Below are 24,570 nucleotides of genomic sequence, written 5' to 3'. Positions count from 1 at the left end.
GTTGTTCAGTTACAATCAGAGCAAAGCAACTGCCCAAGCCAGTGATGGCAGGAGATGTGCTCGAAGGCTATACGGATTCAATGGTGGACGTCAGCAGCAGCAGCAACAACAACAAGTTGACCATAATTGTAATCTCGTGTGCATGAAAGGCTGCGTAAAACCTGTTCGTATGGACGTGGAAGAAGCCGTTGGGGGTACGATTTAGCAATAAGATTCTAATGCATAGAAAAGTCGATTTTATTTTACGAATTTGGATAAATCTAAAATGCCTTCTAGTTTATACGCTAAGATCGTTTTTCAAGCAAGAATAAATACTGAATTGTACAAAACTCCATTTTCATCCTCCTGCTTTTATTGTTTTTGAAGTCCTTTCCAAAATATTCCTATTCCTATTGGAATATTTGATCTCTTACCAAACAAATAATAAAATACTTTACAAATTTCCCTCACTAATTAGCAAAAACTATGGATCAGAAGGAGACAATTTTGACTTAAAGCATATTAATCTTTGTTATATCAGCAAAACATTCTTACTTTTATAAAAATGTTCTATAGAACAAATTGGGGCCTTCCTTAGCCGAGTGGTTAGAGTCCGCGGCTACAAAGCAAAGCCATGCTGAAGGTGTCTGAGTTCGATTCAGGACCTTTCGTAATGGAAATTTACTTGACTTCCCTGGGCATAAAGTATCACCGAACCTGCCACAAGACGGGATACGAATGCAAAAATGGCAACTTTGGCAAAGAAAGCTCTCAGTTAAGGCGACACGGGAGACCGTGTTATTTTCCCTATCTTTTGTCTCACTCTAACAATTATCATCAAAACTTTGTGGAAGCAAATCTCGAGTTTTAGTGAACCGATGAAGCTGAAAATTTATCGGGTTAAGCACTACACATATAGAATCATAACGATACATTTTTCGCATCGATATATGGAGTAGTTCTTGAGATTTGCATCTTGAAATTGATAGGGTGATTATGATGACGTCCCGTGCGGCCTTAATAACTGGGGAAGTGCTCATAACAACACTAAGCTGAGAAGCACGCTTTGTCCTAGTGAGGGCGTCAATGCCAAGAAGTAGAAACTTCATAGAAATTGAGAAATAGTATGAATCACACTCGAGGATATGAGATTCACAAAAATAGATCTTCATAGGCAAAAAAAAAACCCACAATCGTTTTTAAAATTTTCAAAACTGGTTTTTTCGCTCAAAATCAAAGCAATGTTCATGAAAATCTATCATTGCATTACTATCAATAATTCGACGATATATTTTCATGAGGGTTCCTTTAAATTTGAACGAAAAAACTGGTTTTTAGTTTTCGATGATTGCTGATGATTGAATGATGGATTCTTATTTAAGGCTAAGTAGCCCGTCATTCGTTTTGGCAACAATGATGACTTTTCAGCTTGCCTTTCAAAGTGATAATACTCAGCCTTGATAGTTTATATTGACTTGAAAAAGTATCACTGTACGCGCTAACATGCATAAAAGGTGCTGATACTTTCTCAGGTGTGTCAGTGCAAAATCAACTGATTTTCTTTGATTCGAAATCGTGAGATGAATTAGCAACAATCATCAACGGCTCGTACAAATTTCAATGACGGCCTACTTCGCCTTAAGCCTTCATGTAGAACATGTGATTAATGATGCCAGCAAAATTGTTTGATAACAATGTGTTTCCTAGCAACCGCCAGGCATAAACACAATCCCCTCAAGCATTCCTAATATTTGTTGCACCCTCATATAAAATCTTTCGATTTAGTAATCATTCTCTCATCGCACGAACAAAACATTTTTCTGCTTTATAACCTGCTGTAATAGCCGGAACACCCCCTTAAAAAGGATGTTACGAAGCGCCAACACCGGCACCATCCTGTGTGAGGAGCAATCGAAATTTATCCTGGATCGAATCAGCTCCGTCGAGAAGCATTTCAGTGAGCTTTGCGGAGCGTTCGCCGAGTTCACCCGGAAGATTGCTCGCCTGCGGGACAAATCGGACGAGCTGGCCCATGTGACGCAGGATTACTCCTCTTCGGAAAAGTACAACAAAACCCTGGCCAGTGGCCTGTCCAGTCTGTCGAAAGCCATCACGCTAATCGGCGATTTTCAGGATCTGGAAGTAAAACGCCTGGAGAACCGAATTGTTTCCGAGCTGTCTCAGTACGAGATTGTGTGCAAGCACTGCAAGGAGAGCGTCAAGGATGCCATCATGGTGCGAGACAAGGAACTGGCCAAACGGAAACAGCTGGACCAGGCTAGGGCACGGAATGCAAGGGGCAAAAAGACGGCCAAGGATGCCGAGCTTATCAAGTCCAATCTGGAGGTATCGAAGAGTTTGAAGGAAATGGAGGAGATTGTGGGCAAGTTCGAGAGACAGAAACTGATCGATTTCAAGAGTTTGCTGTTGGATTTCGTGATGATTGAGCTGAAGTTCCACACCAATGCGGTGGAGGTGCTGTCCGCAACGTATCAGGACATTTCCGAAATCGACGAGAACAAGGATTATCAGGTAAGGGATTGGATGCGGATGATATTGCGTAAGCTACTTGTTGGTTGAAAATCTCTAACACAGACATCAACTCAGATTAAGGATTGATAGAATGGTAAAATTAATGGTGTTGTTAAAACTTTAGATAGGTATTTAATCTTAATTATCCTCTCACTTTAATATTATATCAATAATATATGCAGTACCAGCCCACTTTTTAGTGACTTGGTCACTTTTTTCGACCTGGTCACTTAAAAGTCACTATTTCCAACAAGAAGTCACTAAAGTCACTTTTTTCAGGAAAATGGTCACTAAAGTCACTTTTTTGTGTTCTGATGATAATTAATTTAATATTCTGGGCTGGGTTAGCTTTTCAAACACAATCAGAAATAGATATTTGTTATTATAAAGACAACTATAGTGTGATTTGGGAATCAGAGCGTCAAGATTCTTGACTTAAGAAAAATAGGGACTCCCGGCTAACTTTCTGGAAGATTTCAAGTCAATATTCCGTAGACTTTTCCAACAGAAAATGTAAAAATTTCCTGGAAAAAGTTTTGGAGAAGATTCTAGCAAAATTTAAAAAGCAACTCTGGGATGATTTTTTTTGTCCGAAATATTTTATAAAATTTTGGCAAAAACCAGGACCAATATCTGATCTGAATAATCTACGGCTTTAGAAGAAATCCTAGACCAGCTTTCTGAAAGAGCATCATCAAAACTACTCCGTAAGATAAGCCAGAGACGGCTAAGAGGATTTGTCAACTATTTCTATACAAAAACACGTTTCTATAATGAATTCTTGAACATTGTTGGAAGATAATAATTATTCAATAGTGATATCAGTGGCGATTTCGTCAAATATATCTGTTCATTCTTTTCAGCCACAAATATGCGATTTCCATCGGTTACTGTTTGCATTATAATCTAAGCATGAAATAATAGTAAGTTTCAAGGTCGTAGATCAGATAAAACGTGAGATTATGAGTCACCACTGAGTGATGATTATTTTCAGTAATTCATTTATTGAAACGTTGAGTTAAAATATAGATACTTGAAGTACGCATGGAATCATATTCTAGTTCTTTATGCGCAACATTCTTCTAATTCGGTTTGTCTCGAGTTCGCCAATAATCTATTGTGTTCTGGATTAATTGTTTATTTGGGAGAAATGGTTTAATTTTACAGAAATTATACCACAAATTTAGCATGAGATTCTATTTTAATTTTAATTTAATGATTAACTCCTCTAGAAGCAGCTTGTTTGTTACCATTAAAACATTCAAATAACTTTTTTGTTTCTCAATATTTTTGTACCATTTTTTAACAAGTTCTCAAAAACTCTTCTATTTTCAGAATCTGCGTCGATATTGTTCATTAATGATTTGGGTTTGAAGATATACCGATGTTCCTTGGGGAACCGACATTGCCTATATAAAATTTCTTTGGCCACTATTTTGTTTTGGACAATTTATCAAAAAAAAAATATGAGCTGTACAATGATAGATAATGAGAGTTTCTCTGAAAAAAAACAGTTGAGTCGTTTTCAAGAATTTTAAAATTAGAATATGGTGTTTTTTTTTTAATTTTCAAGTTCCTTCTTCGGCCAGACAGAAATGCTCAAATCTCAAAAACACAACCAAATCGTTTGATTTCTTCAGTCGTCATCATCATCATCATCAGACATCTTCAACAGATTCTCAACAAATTGTTTCAAAAAATGAACAACCGAACGCGAGAAAAAGATCTGTAGTCTAAGATACAGGGTGGCCACCGAACCGGGAAAAACGGGAAAAGCGGGAAAAAGACGGGAATTTGAATCCATCGGGAAAAAGACGGGAAAAACCGGGAATTTAAGATGATCACCGGGAAAATAATTTCGAATGAAGATCTTTAAGCTCTAAATCTACAAAATCACCAAAATTAGTCGTAGAAAGTTGTTACGGTTGATGATAGTGCATGTTTAACTATGCACAAATAACTTTTAAACAATAATGATTCAATTTCTTGTAGAAATAATCTACTTTGCTACACAATAATACTACAGAAATAATCTACTTTGCTACACTTCTTAGAACTGTTTCACTTCACTCATTGGTTAGCAATGTTTCGAAATATTTTATATTTTATAATATTTTAGATTTTTTTCCTCTTACTATTGACTTGATTTTTCTCTAAGTTATCTGACTCGAAGTTTTGAATCAGAGTTTCAAAACTTCTTGCAGACAGTTTTAGCACTCAAAATGTTGTTTGGTTGCTTTGAATAAATCGATAAATCCAAATGTTCTTGAAAACTTGTTCTTGAAAAACATTCTAATGTGTCATTCGTTATCTAATTGACCAAATGTTTTATAAGAAAGGTGAGATACATGGTTCAACACCGTTAGCTTTGTTTGCTTTATTTCATTCTTACCTTTAACTTATTTGCTTTAGTAAACTCTTCATTTCTATAAAGATAAAAAAAAGATTATGAGTTGAAATACTTTTAAATATTGTAGTAAGATGCACAAAATGGGCATATCTATATACATAAAAATGGAATGGTATTTTTATGTCACGAGTTGGATTGAGAACAAGACGATAGATTTGAACAATTCCTTCACTTTTGATTTCATCAAGGGCTCCGACGTGTTTGTGCAGAACAATATTTCTCAAACTCCTCCGAAAAAGTTGAGAAAACGAATAATATAAATTTGACACAAATTTAGAGTTTTTTTAACGCCTGGTGTACGGCCTACTGAAAAATACAAAGTTTGCCGTGAAACTAGTTGTTGGTAAACATGAGCTTGATAGCTTTCAAAACAAATCCCTGTCAAAGTGAATTGAAAGTGCCAAGAATAGAATAACACAATTGAAACCGTTTCCCTAACGCTTCCATTCGTCCATCATTATATAACACGCCTTTCCTTACGCCTGATACATAGGCAATCTGTTAACCACAAAAGCAAACCTCTCTGCCATGCCTTTCCCCCAATCCATACACTCCCGCATGTATTGGCGTAGATACAGTCGGACTCCACGGTCTACAGTGGGCTAGCTAAATGAGGGTATAAATGAAAGAAACTTAGTTTTGGAAATAGACTTTTAAGCTTTTCAGTAATTTTTCAGTCTATACTAATTGTGTAAAGCCAAAAACAAGCCAATCTTCTACGAATAATATTATATTCCGAGTGGTTGTAAAAATTTCCTTGAAACGCCATTGAAAAGCTTGAAGTCGATTTTTTTCAGTATATTCACCTCAAAAACCGACCAAAGGGGCACCTGTTTACGTTTGGGCCCATCAATAAAAAAACGGGAAAATATTGAAATTTGTACCGGGAAAACCGGGAAAAAAGCGGGAATTTCAAAATGAATATTTGGTGGCCACCCTGAAGATATTATAGTGGGCTATGGCTACGCGTCAGTCCCCCAAGGAATTTGGGAATATCTCCGGATTCAGACGACCAATGAATAAAATCGACACTTATTCTAAAAATAGAAGTGTTGGAGAACAAAAAAAAAACAAAAAAACTTATCGCAATGTTAACACATTTTGTTGTAAGAAATTGATGGTGCTAGTAGAGGGGTAAATATACATGTAGAACGTATTTTCATTTCTACAGTATGGCCCATAAAAAAATGCGAAAATTGTTTGCACGTGAATATAGTATCCACAGGCGTTATTTTCATTGTTTTTAATAGTGAATGTAATTTCTGATTATTGTAGTATATTCTGACACAACTTCGCTATCCAGGACAATTTTTGTCATATTTTTCTTACTGTCCTAAATAATGTAATAAAGCAGATAAGTTCAAAGGGTTTTTCCGCCCAAAGCCAGAAACAGCGTCTGATTGTCGTATACTCTGGTGATGAACTTCAAAAATCACACTTCATTGTTGAAAATTTTAGTTCATTAGGTATCAGCGGTTGGAGGAGTTCTTAGAGAACGTGTTCTTCATGATCACAATAAAATATTTTGCCATGGTCATAGTTTTGAGGGCATTTGCGTCTTGTAAGTTTGATATGCCTTTATTTTTTGTTAAAGTTGAATAAAAAATAAATACGGAGGCCTATAATAGATTTTTGAGGATAAAATTTGTTCCTTCGGCGAGAGACAACTTATATCAATACTAGCTCATAGGTTTTGAGCAAAACGAAGCCGCTTATCACACTTATATGAAGGTTCAATCAAAGCTTTCCAAAATGAGCTGTTTTTTCGATAATATGTTTAAGACTCCAATTACCCAGGTATGAACTGATTCTATCATTTGATATGGGCGTATGCTGGAGACAAGGTCTGTGAAGAATCTCACGCAATCGTTGATGTTTTAGAAGCTTTCATCACACAGATATTGAACGCGACGTCCTCATGATAAAATTTGAAGGTATACTTCCAATTCTTCTCTAGTAATGTAAAAGTAACAGATAAAAACCATGTCCAAAGCGAAAAACTAAGTCTAAATAGATTAAAGAATACGAGTAATGAATCATATTTATGTTTAATTCACATTTTCTATGTAAAAACTACCATAAAACATGATATGACGATTTACGCATTTTTTTATGGGCCATACTGTAGTCACTTTTATGTTTAATACTTGTAGTTTTCAAGTCACTTTTTGGTCACTATTTGGTCACTTTTTTGATCATTTTGGTCACTAAAGTCACTACTATTTTGCTGTCTGACTGCTACCAGCCCTGTATATGTTATTTAGTTCTAAATTTTAAAGTGAAACAGCTTGCAATCCAACTTCAATGTTGCACCAAAACTTTATCTGCGCAAATCTAGTACTGGTAGCGATTGAGCGTCTTGAAACCTTGGATGAATACTTGAAGAAATCCATACGAGAATAACTGAAATATCAGCGTAGGAATTATCTTGTGGGGTTTCCTGAAAACCACCATAAACGAAGATTGTTAACAACTCTGGAATAAACTTTTTGGAATTTTGTTGGGTGAACTTCTGTAGGAATCTTGGGAAGATATCCTCTTAGAGTAACATATGAAGAAATCGATGGGAGAATTACTAGAAAAATCTCTGGGAGAACTTCTTTGGAGAAACTTTAAATAAAATCAGGAACGTTTTTTTACTATTTCTTCAGATTAGTGTCTTTGAAAACGTGAGTAAGGGCACAGGTCAGTCATCTTTGGATTTCAAGATATTTCAATTTAAATATGCCACAACTTTTAAGTTTACTTTCGAGTTAGCTACTCTCATTATTTCTCAAATTACTTTTTGAAATGTATAAATATATTCCTCTTGTTTGCTCCATGCTTGCTTCAAGGGAGTCCACAAAGAAATCAAAAGGCAAAACAGGGTAATTTATTCTCACGCATAGTTGCCATTTAACATACATATACAAAACCTCTAATCAATCGTCTCACGTGTTTCACAGCAATTTAAAAAATTCCTCCAACAAGACGAACTATCCGACCGATACTTCCTGCAGCGCATCAAATCCCAATCGATGGGTGCGTTAAGTTCGATGTTTGCGGCCACCGGCACAAACAGGAAGCACAAGAGTCTTAGTTCCAACTCGCTGAACTCTTCCCAAGAGCAAGAACCATCGCCGGAAGCGGAAGCAACCCATCTCACGCCGGATCCCGTGCAGATGCTGGCCGTGAAGCGGAAGGGCGGTCAACGTCACGGTTCAACTCTCGATACCGCTAGGCGATCAATAGAATCATTGGTGAGTAAGGTGGCCCAATTTTATATGAACAAAAAATCAAATGGTAAAAATCTTCACTGTGAAAATTTAAGCGGAATCTGTCAGCTCTTAGGGGGACCAACACGAGCTTGAAATGTATGTGGAGAAAATCGACCAAGTATATGGGTAAACTGTTCCAACTACGCTTTTGAATATGGGATTCGTTGTATAAATATTTGTCTATTAAAAGAGAAGAGACTGGTAGTCTTTTTTAAGAAATAAATAATTTATCATCTACGGACTGGAATTCGCCTAAATAATAATAATGATTCGACTCACAAAATTTGGACGAGATCGGAGCGTTTTAAGGAAACTAATCAGGGGAGTTGCTCGTTCCACCTTGGAGGAAAATCGAACGTCAGTTTCCCTAGATAAAATTTATTTTTGGTTCCAATTTTTCCCATATAGAGTAAAAGGACCTTCCTTAGCCGGGTGGTTAGAGTCCGCGGCAACAAAGCAAAGTCATGCTGAAGGTGTCTGGGTTCGATTCCCGGTCGGTCCAGCATCTTTTCGTAATGGAAATATCCTTGAATTCCCTGGGCATATAGTATCATCGCGAACACTAAGTTTGAGAGGGGCAAAAATTTATTTTTAAGATTTATAGCTCAATTCAAAACAAATGTTACAAACAATTTGAATGCAATTCAACTAAGAAACTCACTACAAATGCTATAGAACTCGATAGAGATTTGAGAAAGATATGACTATTGTTTTTTTTGACGTGAAAATTGTTATTTTCGGTCGAACTTTCATTGCATGGAACATAACAAAAATAATATCTCGCTAGTTTTTTTTGTGTGGGCGTTTCTAGGCCTATCATAAGGATACTTTGAGGTGTATTAGATTTTCCCCATAGCGGGTGTAGTTCGAATCAGCAGGACAAAAGTTCAAGACATATGCTATCTCGCGGAAAAAATGCGGATTAAATTTAGCAAAATTTGCCTGATCGTGCGGAAAAAGTCATCAAAATTTCACGGTTTTACTTAGTTGTACGAAAAACTGCCATTTTTGAGTATTTTGCAATTGAAGAGATGGATAAAATGGTTCAATTATGTGAGTGAATCGTTGGTGACCCACTCACAAAAGTGAATCGATTCAGTGACATTTCGTTTTACAAAATCAAAAATGAATCATGTTTTGCGCATAAGACACGAAAACTGTAATATTATTCTAATTCTTCTTGATTGGGGACATTTTTCATATACTGTCGAAACTTTAAAACGAAATCGCAAGGGCCCGTCGTTATGTGGAAATGTTGCTAGAAAAATGTGTCGTTATAATAAAGTGACCAGACGAGGGACAGTCCCGCGTTGTGACTATTTGTCCCGCACTGAAGAGTGTCCCGCATTTCACTCAAATCAATAAAATGTCCCGCATTTCAAAAGCGGTTATCTCATTTGCTTACCAAACATGAATTATGATTTCAATTATACAACAGGCAAATAAATTATGTTCACAAGTTACAATTATAGAGATCAGGCATCAGTTGCCTTTTAAATGTTCGTTTGATGCTATAGATTGTTTTAAGCGGTAATTTTCTTACACTTTCAAGCATTTCTGTGAACCATAAAATTTAAGGCTTACTTGTCCAACATTTTAGATAGACGGATCAAGTCTCAAAATCAATATTGTCGGATATATCAAGATTTTAAGTGCACAAGCAATTTAACTTAAAACAACGGTGTTGAATCAATATGACTCACTCTGTTGTTAAAATTTTAGATAGGCTATAAATTGTTTTCATTTCACTGTTATAAAATTCTTTAAGAATTCTGCTCATGTTCCGTAAGAATCGCATCTAAGAATCTCTAATTATCTTGCTCTGGATTCTGTTCAATTAGAATTTTGCTCAGGATCCTTTGAAAATCTTGCGAAGGATTACGCGAAATCATCGAAAATAGATAATAGAGATTAAGATTTTCTTATGGAATATGTTTTATAAAAAATTATCTCTCGCACTGTTGACACAATTGACAGAAAAGTTTAAATGTCGGAATGCTCATTAGAGTGGTTCAAAAAATCGTTTTTGTTCCAAACCGCTCATTCGATTTTATGTCAAATTCAGAGTGTGCTCCCAAAATTTGAGCTCATTCGGATGAAAACTGAGACTGCACAAGCTCTTTAAAGTTTATATGGGAATTACTTTGGGAAAAGCAATCAATTCATTCAATCGGTCACAGTGTTTGTGCTCTTGGGGGTTGGAGCTACGTTTAGGCGGCTGATTTGAAAACGGCCTTCGGCAAAGTTGCAGCTGATGAATGTATCTCACAGTACCGGTACCAACATAGCTCTAAGTCTAACCCCTAAGAGCACATGGGCAAACTTTATGACCGATTGAATTAATTATTGATTGTTTTTCCCATAGTAATTCCCATACAAAATTTGAGAGGCTTGTGCAGTCTCAGTATTCATCCGAATGAGCTCAAATTTTGGGAGGACACTTGGAATTTAATGTAATGAGCGGGGTGGAGCCAAAACGATTTTTCGAATGGTTCAATCAAAAAGCATTGAATGACAGAAATCGGATGTGACTTGTTCAGAGCTTCAGTAGCTTGAAAACAACAACATCGTCACCGGTTACTTCACTTGTGTAGTTGAGGTGGCAACTTTATAGAAAATCTTTGAACTTTAAATCATTTGAAATACCATCGTCGGGGATGACATTAGGAATACTTTTTTTTTGTATGGTATTCATTCGGAGCTGTCTGACAGCTTAACTTGTCAAGGCTGAACCCTCGGTCTGGCTTTTGCCAAGTTTCCCCTCTACCAGGACCATATTCCCTTGCTTCTGAGAAAAGGAAGCATTGTGAAAATCAGCAGCTCCATCAGAATTTGTTTGAAATAGTAAGGCAGTAGTGTCATTACTTATACTGTCAAGTCGAAATGGCTTTGAATAATTTGTCATTTAAGTGCTATTCTGATTACTCCTGTCTTTTTCGTAAGATTAGAGTCTTAAATGTCAATTGTCGTCAAGTATCAACAAAATTAGGCTGTTCAGTAGTAGTTCTAGTTAATTTCAGGTCTTTACGTTCATACATCCTTAAAGAAAAAAGTCACTTTCCTTGTCTGTTCAATTTCTCTAAACCAGCAAGTGTACTCTAATGATCGATCTCAGCGTCTTACTTTCCATAGTCATTTTAATAGTGAATATTTAAGGGTAAAGTTACCACAGGCTTCTATTACAGTCTTCTACAAGATTCACTTTTCGGTGGCAAATGCAATGCTTCACAACGCCGATTTTCTACTTGTAAATTTTGCGAAAATGAAGCTGGAATTAGATTATTTATACCGTTGTCACAAAAGAGGTATTTCTTATTATGGCAATGTAAAAACCATATTAAAATGAGATTGTCGCCACTTATTTCTATTCAGTGAATCTACTAGTCATTTTCCTCAGAGTAATATTCCCTACGTCGTATATGATAACGATGTGTCTAGCTAGCTAATAGTAAGAGTGGCTACGGATCATTCTGGTTAGCAAAAGGCAAACTGATCGTCACCAATAGTATTAATGTCCACTTCGAATAGATTAATTATTTGAAATGGGCATCACTTCTATCAATGACGCAGAATGTCCGTTGGATCACACCCGAGATATTATTGCGTCTGAATTATGACGCGACTTTAAGCAAAAAATGCCAAAATGTGATACCACCACTACAGGTTACGCCTTTTGTTTCCATCATATGGGCTAATGGATTATGCCCTCCCATCGCGGCAAGGTCGCATAACCAAGGGGAGGGATGTGTTTATCTCAGCAAATATTAATACAATATTTTAATGTAGTAGTCCTTGCGGTTATCTACAGCTACCGTAAGAAAATTGGTTTTCTGGAACTAGTAGTTTATTTCAAATAAATCATTGATAAAGCTTGAAAATAAGACTAACTTTCAAGGTTTCATATAAAATCTCACTTTCAGGTGAATGAACACTATTGTTAAATTTCACATTCATGTCCATAATATTGCTGTTTGCGTTTGACGTGCAAACCTTGTTCAAATGCGTTCCAAACGTGGTAACACAAACTAATCAAAGGACTCTTGGCAACCGCGATACATATTACTGCCAACCTAGCAATAAAAAACTATCTTTGACTTCGCCTTCCTTGTGAAAATTCTTCCCGCGTTTGGTGTTCCCGCATTTGATATTTGCATTTCAAACGCACACAGCAGTATCAATTGTTATTGGAAAGCTTTAGAAAACGGTACACGATTTTGTTGATTTGTTCTTCTTGCTTATCAATTATAGTTTGTTTAGCCTTAAAGGGGTGATTTTGGGCCAATTTTTATACGTTTCCTATTCAAAGGAAAATAAACGAATTTTAATTATTTGTTTAACATTTGCAAGTACATTAACCATGGACGTATTCTCATAACATCCAGAACCTTTCAAGTACAGTAAACTCTCCATAACTCGATATCGAAGGGATCATCGAGTTAGGGAGGTATCGAGTTATAGATCACAAAATCAATGCAAATGCGAACCAAGGGGCCATCGAAGTAGCCATGAAAAAGCACTACTATGGTTCACTAACTCTATATAGAGATGCGAAACATCGAGTAAGGGAGAGTTGACTGTATAATTGCAAAAGTTGTTTGAAAATGAACAATAACTTACGCATTTTTTCTCAATCTCACCTCCAACGACGGTCATTGTTTGTATTTTTTTTAAGTTTTTTTCTTTTACGACATATTTTTTACTGTAGATCATTGATATGTGCAAAAACTGCTGATGTTATCAATACGTGCAATTTTGTATCGCTTCGGAGCAAAATACATCTGATCACTTTACATTATAATACACTACGATGTCGTTATAAACGGCAAAGGTTAAAATTCAATTTGCATAGCTGTTTCTTTCATAATCAGGTTAGTTACAGTTGACTTATCCAATCTTCTCTATCACACCACGAAAAGACAAAGTACGAAGCGTCCTCGAATCCCAGGGACTCTAGGTTCCTTAGAAGATCATCAACTATATTCAGACCACACAACTAAAAAAGTCTAGTCTAGTGCATGACACTGAAGACAGCCTTGAAAATATCAACATTTTTATTATTGCGAGTTGTAATACCCTCACAGCTGACAAACCGAATGACGGGTTACTTAGCCATAAGGGGAAGAATTATTGAAGCCAAACCTCAAATTTTCAAGCGCACAAATTTTTGTAAATTTTTGGTGGGGCTTCGATTCATCTTCACCTTAAGATTTTTTCCACGCAGGTATCTAGATGAGGGTTAGTACAAACGCCATATTATCATATTATTTGCAATTATACGTGTCATAATTATTTAACAAGTTGGCGGCGTGCAATTTTATTTTAATGTTTTCAGTGTAAAAAAGTTTCGGAAAATAATTTTCTGTACCACTTCTGAGTTGTCCTCTATGACAGTTTCAAACTGACATAAAAAAAGTTTTAGAATTAATTCGACGTAGACCTAAATATGATCAAATTAAAACACCGTCAATTTTCTAATCACGTGGGGCAAGTGAAAAGTTTCTAATTAGAGATTAAATTTGTGTTTGCTCTTTAGGTAGTTAAAATTAAACAAGGTTAGCAACATCACAAAAAAACAGAACATTTTTCACTCAGGCTATAAATGTATAAACAAGCCAATTTGTTACAAAATTGTTGCCCAACAACAATTATTTTGAGCGATTTCACCTGGTGCTAAATTTTTTAACCGGTAGTGTTAAAAATGTCATATTTCGTGATAATGAAATTGATCATATTTGTAGTTCTCTGCCAAAATTTCATGCCGATTGCTCATAAGGAAACGAAGTTACAGCATGCCAAAGTTGAGCATTCTGTATGAAAATCGGCTTTCACTACTATTATTCGGAACACAACTGCAGGTCTATCCATATAAAAAAGAATCTAAATATTGTATTGAAGGATTCCGTTCTAAGAAATGATTTCTCCTGAAGAGTCATTTGACGTCATATCCGACTTTCTTAAAAACAAATAACGAGCGACGGAAATTATACAGAGCAGAAATGTAATTGCTGTCCCATGATGTAAGAACTAACAATGAAAATGTTGTAGTTATAATGTTGTCGAATCATTTCAACAAACATAACACAGCGTAACAAAAATGACATTTTTGCGTGTCTCAAGGATCAAATTATGTGTCTCTAGTAGAGATGGTCAGGTCTCGGGTTTTCAAACCCGAAACCCGACCCGAACCTGAACCCGACGGGTTCTTATGTTTTCGGGTTCGGGTTCGGGTTCGGGTCGGGTTTGAAGGCTAAACAATTATCGGGTACGGGTCGGGTTTGGACTTGAAAACATTCGGGTTTACTCGGGTTTGGGTCGGGTTTGATGAGAATTGTTCACAAAGTAACAACCAGAAAGCTTCCTTGTGCATCAGAAACGATGAATTTATCATCTTTTTGAACTCGGGTTCCATTCGGGTTTTTCTTTGAAAACTTTTTCGGGTTTCGGGTCGGGTTCGGGTTTGAACAGCGAAAATTTTTCGGGTTCGGGTCGGGTCCGGGTTTGCTTCTCAATTTTTGTCTCGGGTTCGGGTGAAGGAATAAAATAATTCGGGTACGGGTTGGGTTCGGGTCTGAAAAATATGAAACCCGACCATCTCTAGTCTCTAGTAGATTTGGAGTTGCTGAATCTGGTGCAATTCTCAGAAATGTTCCAGCACGTCACAATTTTTAGTAGAGATGTACCGAATACCACTATTCGGCTTTCGGCCGAATACCGAATAGTTGATATATTATTATTCGGCCGAATAATGGCTCAATATTCGGCCGAATAAAACCTTGAAATTCAGCCAAATAACACCCATATGTTCGTGTAATTTCTTGAAAACTACATTTTTAATCCATAAATAAAACAAAAGAGCTAGTTTTTTTAAATAGGAAAAACTCCAATGGTGAGGAACTGATCGGAATGATTGTGTAGAGCCTTTGAAACTTGGTGAAAAAAATTAACACAAATCGTAAGTTTTAAGGTATTGTATTTCCTATGTTAGGGAGTTGTATCTTAAAGATGGCATTTTTTATCCATTTTTTTTTTAAGAAACTAGGTTGATATGTCACTAGCAGGTCACTGAATTGCATAATAAAGAAAAACGTGATCAGTAGGTGTCGCAAAAAATATCAAAATATGGAAAGGCCTGACAATTAATGTGGTTTAAAAGAGAAAAAAAAATCCAATCCGTGCCTCACAATCCATGCACGATGAGTGAAATATTGATTTACAGAGAATGGCTTGTGTATTAAGCTGCATCGTATTTGCCGTAAAGCCGTAGAACGGAAAAATATTACCATTTTTAAACATTAGGCATCAAACTCAAATCAAAAATTGAAAACATTTTTTTTTTAATTTTCACTCGTGTGAAACATGTTTTATTACAATTAAGTTCATTTTGCTATTATTCGGTCACTATTCGGCCTATCTGGCCGAATAACGGATTTCATTATTCGGCAGACTGAATATTCGGCAATATCAAAATTATCGAGATATTCGGTACATGTCTAATTTTTAGCTAAAGTTCGCCAAAGTTGTATAAAACACTGGTTTTATTGATGTTTACATGAAATTTAAAATACAATTTATCTAACTTTTTTGAAATCTAATCTACGAAACATGCGAAAGAGAACCTTAACTTTCATTTCAGATATAATTTGATTGAAATTGCACGATTAAATTTCGAATGAACCGATTTTTTTTAACATGCTTGCTGTCTCCATAGAAAATTCTTCGTTTCTCTTATACAAAAATATTCTAAACCATCAAAAAAAAACTTTCCTGCATCGAAAGTATAATAAACTTTGATGAAAAGTATTGCTATACACATAAATTTTGAATTCTGTGACAAATTAAGCAAACAAGCTACGTACAAGCTGGTAAACTTGTATGCAAGTTGGCTTAAATAGTCAATTTTCGCATTTTCAAAGTCAATATCTCAAAAACTAGACGTGCTATGATATTTCTGAAAACAACAATGGATTCAGCAAGTCTTAATTAAGTGAATAGCGGTATTTTGGTGCTGGAGACAAAAACGTGTTCCGCAGTGTAACTGAACAGAAGAAAATTGTATTGACAAGAATAATTTTTTCTTTGTTTACATGTTACTTATGTTATTGTTCATTGAAACACCTTAACTACATGGAATTCAAACTACAACCAACATTAGCTTCATTAAAAACCTTTATCAAAAATATTGTCTAGCCTTGTATTTTGAGTTTACCCTTGCTTTTTTCTTTAGGTTGGCTCTGTAATTTAGTTTTCAATTCACAACTATTTTGTACGTTCTATTTGCATATCCTACATATAAATTTCAAAATCAGCTTCCTTGACCTTGTAAAAGTTTAAAACTAATAGGTTATCGTCACAAATAAATAAACATACATACATACATACTTAACGAAAGTTAAAACTGTTAGTTTTTCAATTTATTGGTCAAAACGACAAACTTTTTCCATGCCCCACTTGTGGGGATACATTTTTCTAAAACTTGTTCTGTATTTTTTCTTCAATTTTACATAAAAATCAATAACAGCATACCGCTTATATTTGGTTGGAGTCAAGCCTAAAAAAAGCTTAAAAAAATCCACTAGCGTCGATTTTTTGCTCAAGCTTATTATATTTGGACCCCCTTATAGTTGACGGAATCCGCTCAAATCGTCAAAGTAGCTGCTGGGGTTCCAAATGAACAAATATGGAGGGTGTAACTAAAGAGCTTAGTGCATTTTTTATTTAGGCCGCCCTTTTGGTGAGACATAATTCCTAATTGGGCCTTCTTTCAAATGTCTATCGTTGAAACTAGGATTCCCTGAAGCGAGACCTCTCAGAGGATTCCAAAACGAGCACCGAAGATAGCGACGACGACAGTGACGACGACGAGAGCGAAACGGGAACAGATTTTGACGAGCAAGCACCGCAGAAGCAACCGACAAAGGTGACCAAGGTTGATTCAAAGTTTACCATTATTAAACTGAAAGATTGAAATTGCCATTGAAAGGCACGAAATAAATGACCTACTCTATACTCCCTTCTCGCAGACCAAGTCTCAAGATTATTTCGAGAAAGCCCTTATCGATCAAACTAACCGCAACCAGAGGACAACTTTCGTTATTAAATCGATCAACGGAATCGTTCGGAACATGAAGCTATGAGACAGCCCGCCAACCGGAGAGTTATTACTGCGTGCTCTATATTTAAATTTGTATCCTTGCTTTTTGGCTTACTTCGTACCGATTGTTTGATTGTGTGATCTCTTCCTCCCTTCGTTTTTTGTATAAGGTGGATTCAATAAAACTAATGGATGAATTTTGTCGATAATGCCATGACTCCCAATCATACCCGCGGTGTGTCTAAAAGCTTTACTGACGAAATAAAATAACCATCAATTCTGCACTCACCATTCGAAAGATATGGTATCCAAGCATACTCTTCGTAGATTCTAACATTTTCACAAGTTACAGCGATTTGAAGATTTCAAAACCATTTTCAAGGGATATTTACATGTTTGATAAAAAAAAAATCCCACACGCTATCATAAATATTATTTATTAATTTATCATCAGGTCACATTCAACAATAAAAATGTGGTATCTAAACATCTCCCTTGTGTTTTTGAAGACATTCCGTTTGTGGAATCATTAAATTATCATGGTTATTTTGATTCCGTCAACGAAATGTCTTCAATTTACAAGGAAGATGCTAAGATACCACAACTTTTGAATGTGAACTTGATGGTTTGATTAATTCTGAAAAAATAAATGATGCAGTAAATATATTTTATCCAACATAGAAATATTTATTTTGAAAATGGCCCTCTATCTTTAAATCACTGGATACCATATCTTTCGAATGGTCGATACTGATTGATGGCCATTTTATTCGTTAACAACGGTTCAAGACACACCGTGATACCCTAACCAGCAGAAAAACTTGGTTTTTTCGCAAATATGACACTGTCACACGTTCTGATACGGGACGAGAGGGAAACTTATCCCGAAACTAAATCATGCTTGCGATAAATCTAATCATAAACCTATAAGTTAGCTGATTACAGATCACTTCCAGTACAATATACCTTTTGTTCCCATCCGAATCCTGGCAGTCCTCACTTCTCGGCACCTTCAACGCCGGCTTGTTGCATCAGATCGGCAATGCTCTTCTCGAGGTCGTCTATCCTAGTGCCCATGTCGTCGATGCGGGAGATAATCTGGTCCGACATGGTCTGGAACTTATCCTGCACATTCTGGAGGAGATTCTGAACCTGCAATAGAATTATTCTCCATTATAGAAGATACGACACTTCGAAACGACAATCACTTACGTAGATGGTCAACTCTTGCATGTTCTTCGGATCAACGTTACTGCCGAGGGAATAGTTCTGTTCAGCATCGCTGTCGATTTCCCCGAGTTCCGGCTTTATCTCTGCCATTGCTTTGTTCGGAATATGGAAACGCTTCTCACTCAAGGAATGGAAGTTAACAATGCTGTTAGAGTTGTGTCAACACAGCACTACTGGATTTCGAGCCACTAAAGGATGATCTATGAATTTGTGATGCGACTCCTCCCAGTTTTCACTCGACACACACTTTTGCCTTGGTTCGTGGAATGCTAATGCAGGAATAAACGACGTTCAGAACTGAGGGACGACCAGTTCAGGACGACGATCGCACTTTTTTTTGTCCTTTTTTTGAAGCTTTTTTGAGGGGGAGGATTAAACGTCAACATCTGACGTGCGTGTCGGAGCTGGATTCTGTACTTTAAAAGCACCCGTTACATATGTTACAATTACAGTGTGGTACCAATCTGAGAGCAGGGATGCCAAGTCAATTTTTCAATAATCTGGAAGATTTTGAAAATTTGTCTGGAAAAGTCTGGATCGCTTATCTCGTACATGGAGAACCTTACAAATTATTTACTAAACCTTACAAATTCGTTTCAAATTTTATCTGGATCTTTTTTTTTTTTTTTTTAAATCTTTATTTGAGTGTATTTTAACGCACGAGGGCTAGTTCTACACTTATTATCTGGATCTTCCAGATTTTTGTAAAGCGGAATATTCCAGACAAATCTGGAAGGTTGGCAACGCTGTCTGAGAGAGACTCGCGAAAAGGAAAAATATCAACGTCATATGCAGCCCAGATTCCCCTCTCACGAAACGTCAAATGCAGCCCACCGTTTTTATGGCTGAAAAAGTGAAAAGTATTGTGTTCAAAGTAAACTGTTATTGAAAACCTCAGTCGGCGGAGCAGTTTTTTCCAAAGTTGCTGATAAATCTAAGCAAAAGATTAATTATTTCTTATGTCTGCTACGTTTGCTGGCATGAAATCTCACTCAAACGGCTATTTATGATTCGATGTGATGCAAACTCAATCATTTTTTGCTGAGAGGTTCATGTGAGGATTTGAACAGCATGCGCATAAAGTGGAATAAGAAAAAAAAACTCAGCAATCACAGAAAAAGAAGACCGTCTTCGCGAGTCTCGTCTCAGGTACCAATAACTTTTAGTTCAGTGCATGCATTATTTTGGGTCTTGAAATATTGCACTAACGCTATCTTTGACATTTTGCTGCATCGATTGCATTTTTTGTCTCAAGCGTGTGCTAGAATAAGGGCGTAAGTCGCATCATCGATTTCTCTTCATCGATCCTCTCCTCCGTTAATAAAAGTGACAAGACACAATTTTGTTACCATTTTTTGACCTCAGGACGCAAGATTGCATCGCTGCCTAGCGTACTGAAGTGAAAAAATGCTATCAAACCCGCATCTTGTCACCTTTATTGACTGAAGAGAGGATCGATGAAGAGAAATCGATCATGCGACTTACGCCCTTATTCTAGCACACGCTCGGTCTGTCGTGTTTCGTGTTGCGGGTGGTTTCGGTGCAATTTGTTGTCCTAATTTTATCCTGTGCGAAAAAAGTGTTCTACCAAAAACTGCAAATCAATCGGAATCCCAATAGTTACAGTCCCTGAATTTCCCTGGAAATAGTACGAAATGAACAGCTAAACATGGGCAACGATCAGTCGCAGCAGCTGAAAGGGCTGGAGATCAGCCGCAAGGCCATCCAGGTGACGGACTACTGGTCCCTGTATAATGGGGAAATCCCCACGGAATCGTCCGTGTCGGTCATTTCCATCTTCCAAGGGGAAACCCTGGTAACGGGGCAGTTCTGGACCAATCAGAATCCGCTGGAGCGCGCCATCCGGAACCTGAAGATCTATCGACACCCGAACATTCTGAAGTACATCGCATCATGGAACAAGGGATCGCTGAAGATGTTGGCCACGGAACGGTGTCGTCCGCTGGCCACTTGCTTGAATGTGACGAGTGACGTGCAGATCTGTTTGGGGTTGAGGAATATTCTGTGCGCGTTGATCTTCCTGATGGAGCAGGCCAATGTAAGGCACTTGAGTATTAGCATATCCTCTATCTACGTAACGGAAGATGGAGCCTGGAGATTGGCGGGTTTTGAACATCTTTGGTCGGGCAAAGAGTTCAATATGACTCTGTTGGAAAAGTCTAAAAACTATCGTTATCCAAAGGCGATCGATTCCGATGAGCTAAAGAACAAAGGCCAAGGAGTGGAGCAATACGCATTCGCCGTAATGTGCGAGGAAATCCTCCACAATAAAAACGATAGCAACATTCCCGCCGTGGAGGATTTCAAATCCTACTGCGCAACCCATCTGAAGCACTCAAACGTGGCCATGCGCCCAAAGCTGTCTGCAATCCTGCTGCATCCCCTATTCAATCACGATTTCATTCTGATACATTCCTTCCTGACGGAACTCCCCCTGAAAAGCCCCCAGGCAAAAATGGAATTCTTCACCGGTCTGGTGGATCGCCTGCGGACATTCGATCCGGAAACCGTCGCCGAACAGATGGGATCGCTTCTGTTGTCCCGAATAGTTCTACTGGATACCACAGCTCAACTTTGCGTCACGCCGTACGTGCTGAGACCGAAAGCGGATGACCTCTCGCCGGGTCTGTTCGCGGCGAGGATTTTCTCCGGGTACATTATTCCCAGAATTCAGCAGGTCTTTTGCGTACAGGACGCGCAAATTCGGCTCACGCTGCTGGAACACTTTCCCGACTATGTGCCCTACTTCAGCAAAGAGGACCTCAAGGAGCAGATTCTTCCGCAGGTTGGTTTTCAGGATGTTTAAATAACTATTGGAGTAATATTGGTAATGTGAAGCGTTTTGGTCAACTCATTTGGGCTTATTATACGAGCGCAGGCTTGATAAAAGGTCTTTTTCAGAGACTTATTCACTATTTCAATGCAAGTATCTAAAAAGTCTCTATTTTCAATGCAATGCAGGGAGGCTTTTCTTAGTCGAGTAGTAGTAAATCATTTCACTTTTTAAGTTCATTATATTTGTAGAACCTACTTCTTCTTCTTCTTTTTAGCATTACGTTCTCACTGGGGACAGCGGCTGCTTCTCAGCTTAGCGTTCAATGAGCAATTCCACAGTTATTTACTGAGAGCTTTCTTTGCCAAAGTTGCCATTTTTCCATTCGTATATTGTGTGTACTCTATGCCCAGGGAAGTCAAGGAAATTTTCAATACGAAAATACATCTTCAGCATGGCTTTGCTTTGAAGCCGCGACTCTAACAACTCGGCTAAGGAAGGTACCTACCTAAAACTGAATTGAATTTTCTTTTCAAAACAGTAACAAATCGAATATTTGTTCAAATTTAGGCAAGCTTTGATTTTGGGTTCAAATGACCCCAAGACATAGACAACGTAACCTGTTTTAGCACATTAGAGGAAGTCTAGACTATTAAGCAGTTATTCTTGACCGAGAAATTCTCTTTCAGTTACTTCTAGGTATCAAGGACACCAACGACGTGCTGGTGGCCAAGACCCTGCTGTGTCTAGCAGACGTAATTCCAATTCTAGGATCGGCTGTCGTAATAGGAGGCAACCGAAGTAAAATCTTCGCTGACGGTCGACCGCAGGGAGTTCCAGACCAAAGCCATCCATGGAGCGGAGTGCGATCTATTACTCCCGTGATTGGATCTGGGGAATTTCTTTCTGGTAGTCCCGTTCCTGGCGGCGGTGGTAGAACCATTATTGATCCCGAAGAGAACTTTTCATCTATAGTTCATGGGGAAATGCCGGAACGACCATCTCCCGAAGGTGAAGATCCTTGTCCAACCAATAGCGATGTGGAACTGGAGGTGGATGAATGGAGCGACTGGGAGAACGATGCAAACGAGCATACCACAAGTCACCATATCAATGTAGAACAGCAGGGAGAAGCAGCCAAGTCAGACACAACTACTGCCACTGCCACCGCCGTGGGCGATTCCCTTACAGATCAAGTTGCTTCTTCATCTAGTCGCACAGACCAGGATGAACCTAACAAATTGAAACGTTCCGTTTCATCTCAAGCAGAGAGCATAGAAACATTGGACATTAAAACACAAACTTTTAAAAAATTGGAATCTTCGGCAGAAGAGGAAATGGATTTCTTCAAGGACATGGAACCCGTTATACAAAGAGCCAACGTGTTGCTCATAAACGACGGTGACGATACGGAAAGCAGTGAGAGTGCCCCTTTGACCGTTGTTGAAGCGCCATCAACGGCCAAATCCAAAGCGATAAAGGAGGAACAGGAGCAACCACTGGTGAAGGTTGACACGAGCAGGTTCGACATAAAAGTAGAGGACTTGGAGGTCAACGAGGACGGTTGGGGCGATGAAGAAAACGAATGGTAAGTAGACAGCGAGAGCTTTAAATCGCATATTATGGTTGATGTACCGATAGAATGTAACTGCTTGATTTGAATCCTACTTGTGTTTAGTGTTCAAAACCATCGTTATGCCACTTTTACCAGGTAAAATAAAATTGTGAAACAATGTGGGATAGGTGACTTGATTGAGACATTGCTGAGCTGAAACATATCCGTATTCATTTTTGATGGATCTAGTAGTAGAGTTGATAGCGACACCTGAGGAAATTGTCTTGAAAATCATTAAAAAAACAACGCAAATTAATCATCCTATAAAAAAGTTAATTGATAGTTTGAAGTGTATCTTTCGATATCATGGGCAACGGCTGTATTTTGTAAAAAAAAGTTGCCTAAAACATTTTTCGTGTCGTCTACACCAAGACAATATGTAGAAGTAGACAATACATGTACCAGTTTAGTATAGTAGCGCTAGACGTGGGTAAGGCTAGTAGGACATTTACTACGCACAGAAACACCTGATTAGGACACTAAAGAGTGGCGGCACCGAATATTCGGCCGATCAAATAAACATGACTATTTTGATTTCGAATAATGCAATCTGGTATTCGCCCGACTAGGCCAAATAGTGATCCAATAACAACATGGATTAAATTATATTGAAATGGGGAAGGTGTACCGGTATTTGCCATGTACCAGTTATTTGCCACCCCGGATTATATACCGTTTTACGACATATGGTTGCTAATTGTTTATTGTTCGCTAAATTGCTTCAAGATGATACGAAAACATGATTAAAACCTCAAAATTTGCTCAGAAAATAAAAGAAAAAAAATCTTTCAATTTTTTGCTTCTTTGCACCATGTTTCGCTATTAAAACGAAATTAAAAACGTATCGAATACTGGTGCAAGTGGTCCAGTATTCGCCACCTCAACTTTTAATACAAAAACACAGTTTCTGATCAGTTTTTATATTTTTCCTGCTGAGCATGGATTAACGTATTACCAGTAATCAATGGTCTTTTTATTTATGTTGTATAAACGGGTACACCTCCACTATTATTTTTCCACCAAGGAAAATAAAAAAAAAGTGAAATGAATTAAAAGTGCCCACAGTATGATACAGCCTCATAACTTCAGAAATAAAGAAATCCTCAGAGCTTACGAATTTGTAATTTTTCGAACGGTTCCATAAGCTGAAAAATAGGACCATTCATTTCCGTTCATGCCCCGTTCAATTTTTCACCGTTTCCCTACTAACAAACTTGCTTTTTTTTTGTTTTAAGCGAGTACCGTGGACGTACCATATTTGACGCCAGTTTCGAGTGTTCGGGTTACGTCGTACATCAACACGTGCCAGTAGCTCGTATGTTTTTTGCACGGTTTTCTCCGAACTTCGCGCAATTAATTTTCAAAACCATCATTACGCGATTGGTCTCGCCGGTGCTGCCACGGTCATCGTGAAGTCGTGGTGAAATCTCTAAGGACTCACAGTACAAATCATTAAAAAGTGTCTCACGGTGGTGCAGTTGTTTTTCCTACCCACACAAACGCTGTAACAATAGACTATACTGATCGGTGAATCCCGAATAGAAGTTGGTGTCAAAAACTGATCAAAATCGACACTTAGTTATTCGTCGCGATAAATCGAAAATAGAAATCTATCCGAATTAGTGCTTCCGACGCTCGGCCTAATGGCCGGCGAACCCCCCG

At 37.6% G+C, this 24,570-nt stretch overlaps 3 protein-coding genes across 4 annotated transcripts; 2 read left to right on the top strand and 1 right to left on the bottom strand.

Moving 5' to 3' along the window:
- The first annotated feature begins 1,690 nt into the window (after positions 1–1,690).
- LOC5573509 (protein FAM92A-B) lies at positions 1,691–17,923 on the top strand. Of its 2 annotated transcripts, XM_021846555.1 has the most exons (4): positions 1,693–2,511; positions 7,756–7,788; positions 7,867–8,160; positions 16,964–17,923. In XM_021846555.1, exons 1-4 carry the CDS (start codon positions 1,846–1,848, stop codon positions 17,141–17,143), a joined length of 1,173 nt encoding a protein of 390 aa, XP_021702247.1. In that variant the 5' UTR covers positions 1,693–1,845; the 3' UTR covers positions 17,144–17,923. The 2 variants fall into 2 exon arrangements, with proteins under 2 accessions (XP_001654648.1, XP_021702247.1); XM_001654598.2 differs by lacking the exon at positions 7,756–7,788 and having other exon boundaries at positions 1,691–2,511.
- On the bottom strand, positions 17,388–18,891 carry LOC5573510 (heat shock factor-binding protein 1). The gene is made up of 2 exons (XM_001654597.2): positions 18,482–18,891; positions 17,388–18,421 (listed from the first exon to the last, which is right to left on the bottom strand). The coding sequence occupies exons 1-2, from the start codon at positions 18,587–18,589 to the stop codon at positions 18,266–18,268; spliced, it is 264 nt and encodes an 87-aa protein (XP_001654647.1). The 5' UTR covers positions 18,590–18,891; the 3' UTR covers positions 17,388–18,265.
- Positions 18,892–19,994: 1,103 nt separating this feature from the next.
- Positions 19,995–23,040, top strand: LOC5577621 (protein-associating with the carboxyl-terminal domain of ezrin). The gene is made up of 2 exons (XM_001656565.2): positions 19,995–21,305; positions 21,983–23,040. The coding sequence occupies exons 1-2, from the start codon at positions 20,169–20,171 to the stop codon at positions 22,883–22,885; spliced, it is 2,040 nt and encodes a 679-aa protein (XP_001656615.2). The 5' UTR covers positions 19,995–20,168; the 3' UTR covers positions 22,886–23,040.
- Positions 23,041–24,570: the final 1,530 nt, after the last annotated feature.

This window comes from Aedes aegypti, chromosome 2 (assembly GCF_002204515.2).
Source record: "Aedes aegypti strain LVP_AGWG chromosome 2, AaegL5.0 Primary Assembly, whole genome shotgun sequence".
Taxonomy (NCBI): Eukaryota; Metazoa; Arthropoda; class Insecta; order Diptera; family Culicidae; genus Aedes; species Aedes aegypti.
The sequence above is the reverse complement of the archived record's forward strand: the minus strand, read 5'-3'. Positions and strand labels throughout refer to the sequence as shown.

What these genes read in the sequence shown, in the direction of transcription:
- LOC5573510 (XM_001654597.2), bottom strand. Translation starts at nt 18,589, where the DNA reads ATGGCAGAGATAAAGCCGGAACTCGGGGAAATCGACAGCGATGCTGAA. An exon ending in TGCAAGAGTTGACCATCTAC is followed by an intron (nt 18,422 to 18,481) that starts GTAAGTGATTGT and finishes ATTCTATTGCAG; the next exon opens with GTTCAGAATCTCCTCCAGAA.
- LOC5577621 (XM_001656565.2), top strand. Translation starts at nt 20,169, where the DNA reads ATGGGCAACGATCAGTCGCAGCAGCTGAAAGGGCTGGAGATCAGCCGC. An exon ending in AGGAGCAGATTCTTCCGCAG is followed by an intron (nt 21,306 to 21,982) that starts GTTGGTTTTCAG and finishes ATTCTCTTTCAG; the next exon opens with TTACTTCTAGGTATCAAGGA.
- LOC5573509 (XM_021846555.1), top strand. Translation starts at nt 1,846, where the DNA reads ATGTTACGAAGCGCCAACACCGGCACCATCCTGTGTGAGGAGCAATCG. An exon ending in ACGAGAACAAGGATTATCAG is followed by an intron (nt 2,512 to 7,755) that starts GTAAGGGATTGG and finishes GCTTGCTTCAAG; the next exon opens with GGAGTCCACAAAGAAATCAA. An exon ending in GGCGATCAATAGAATCATTG is followed by an intron (nt 8,161 to 16,963) that starts GTGAGTAAGGTG and finishes CGTTGAAACTAG; the next exon opens with GATTCCCTGAAGCGAGACCT.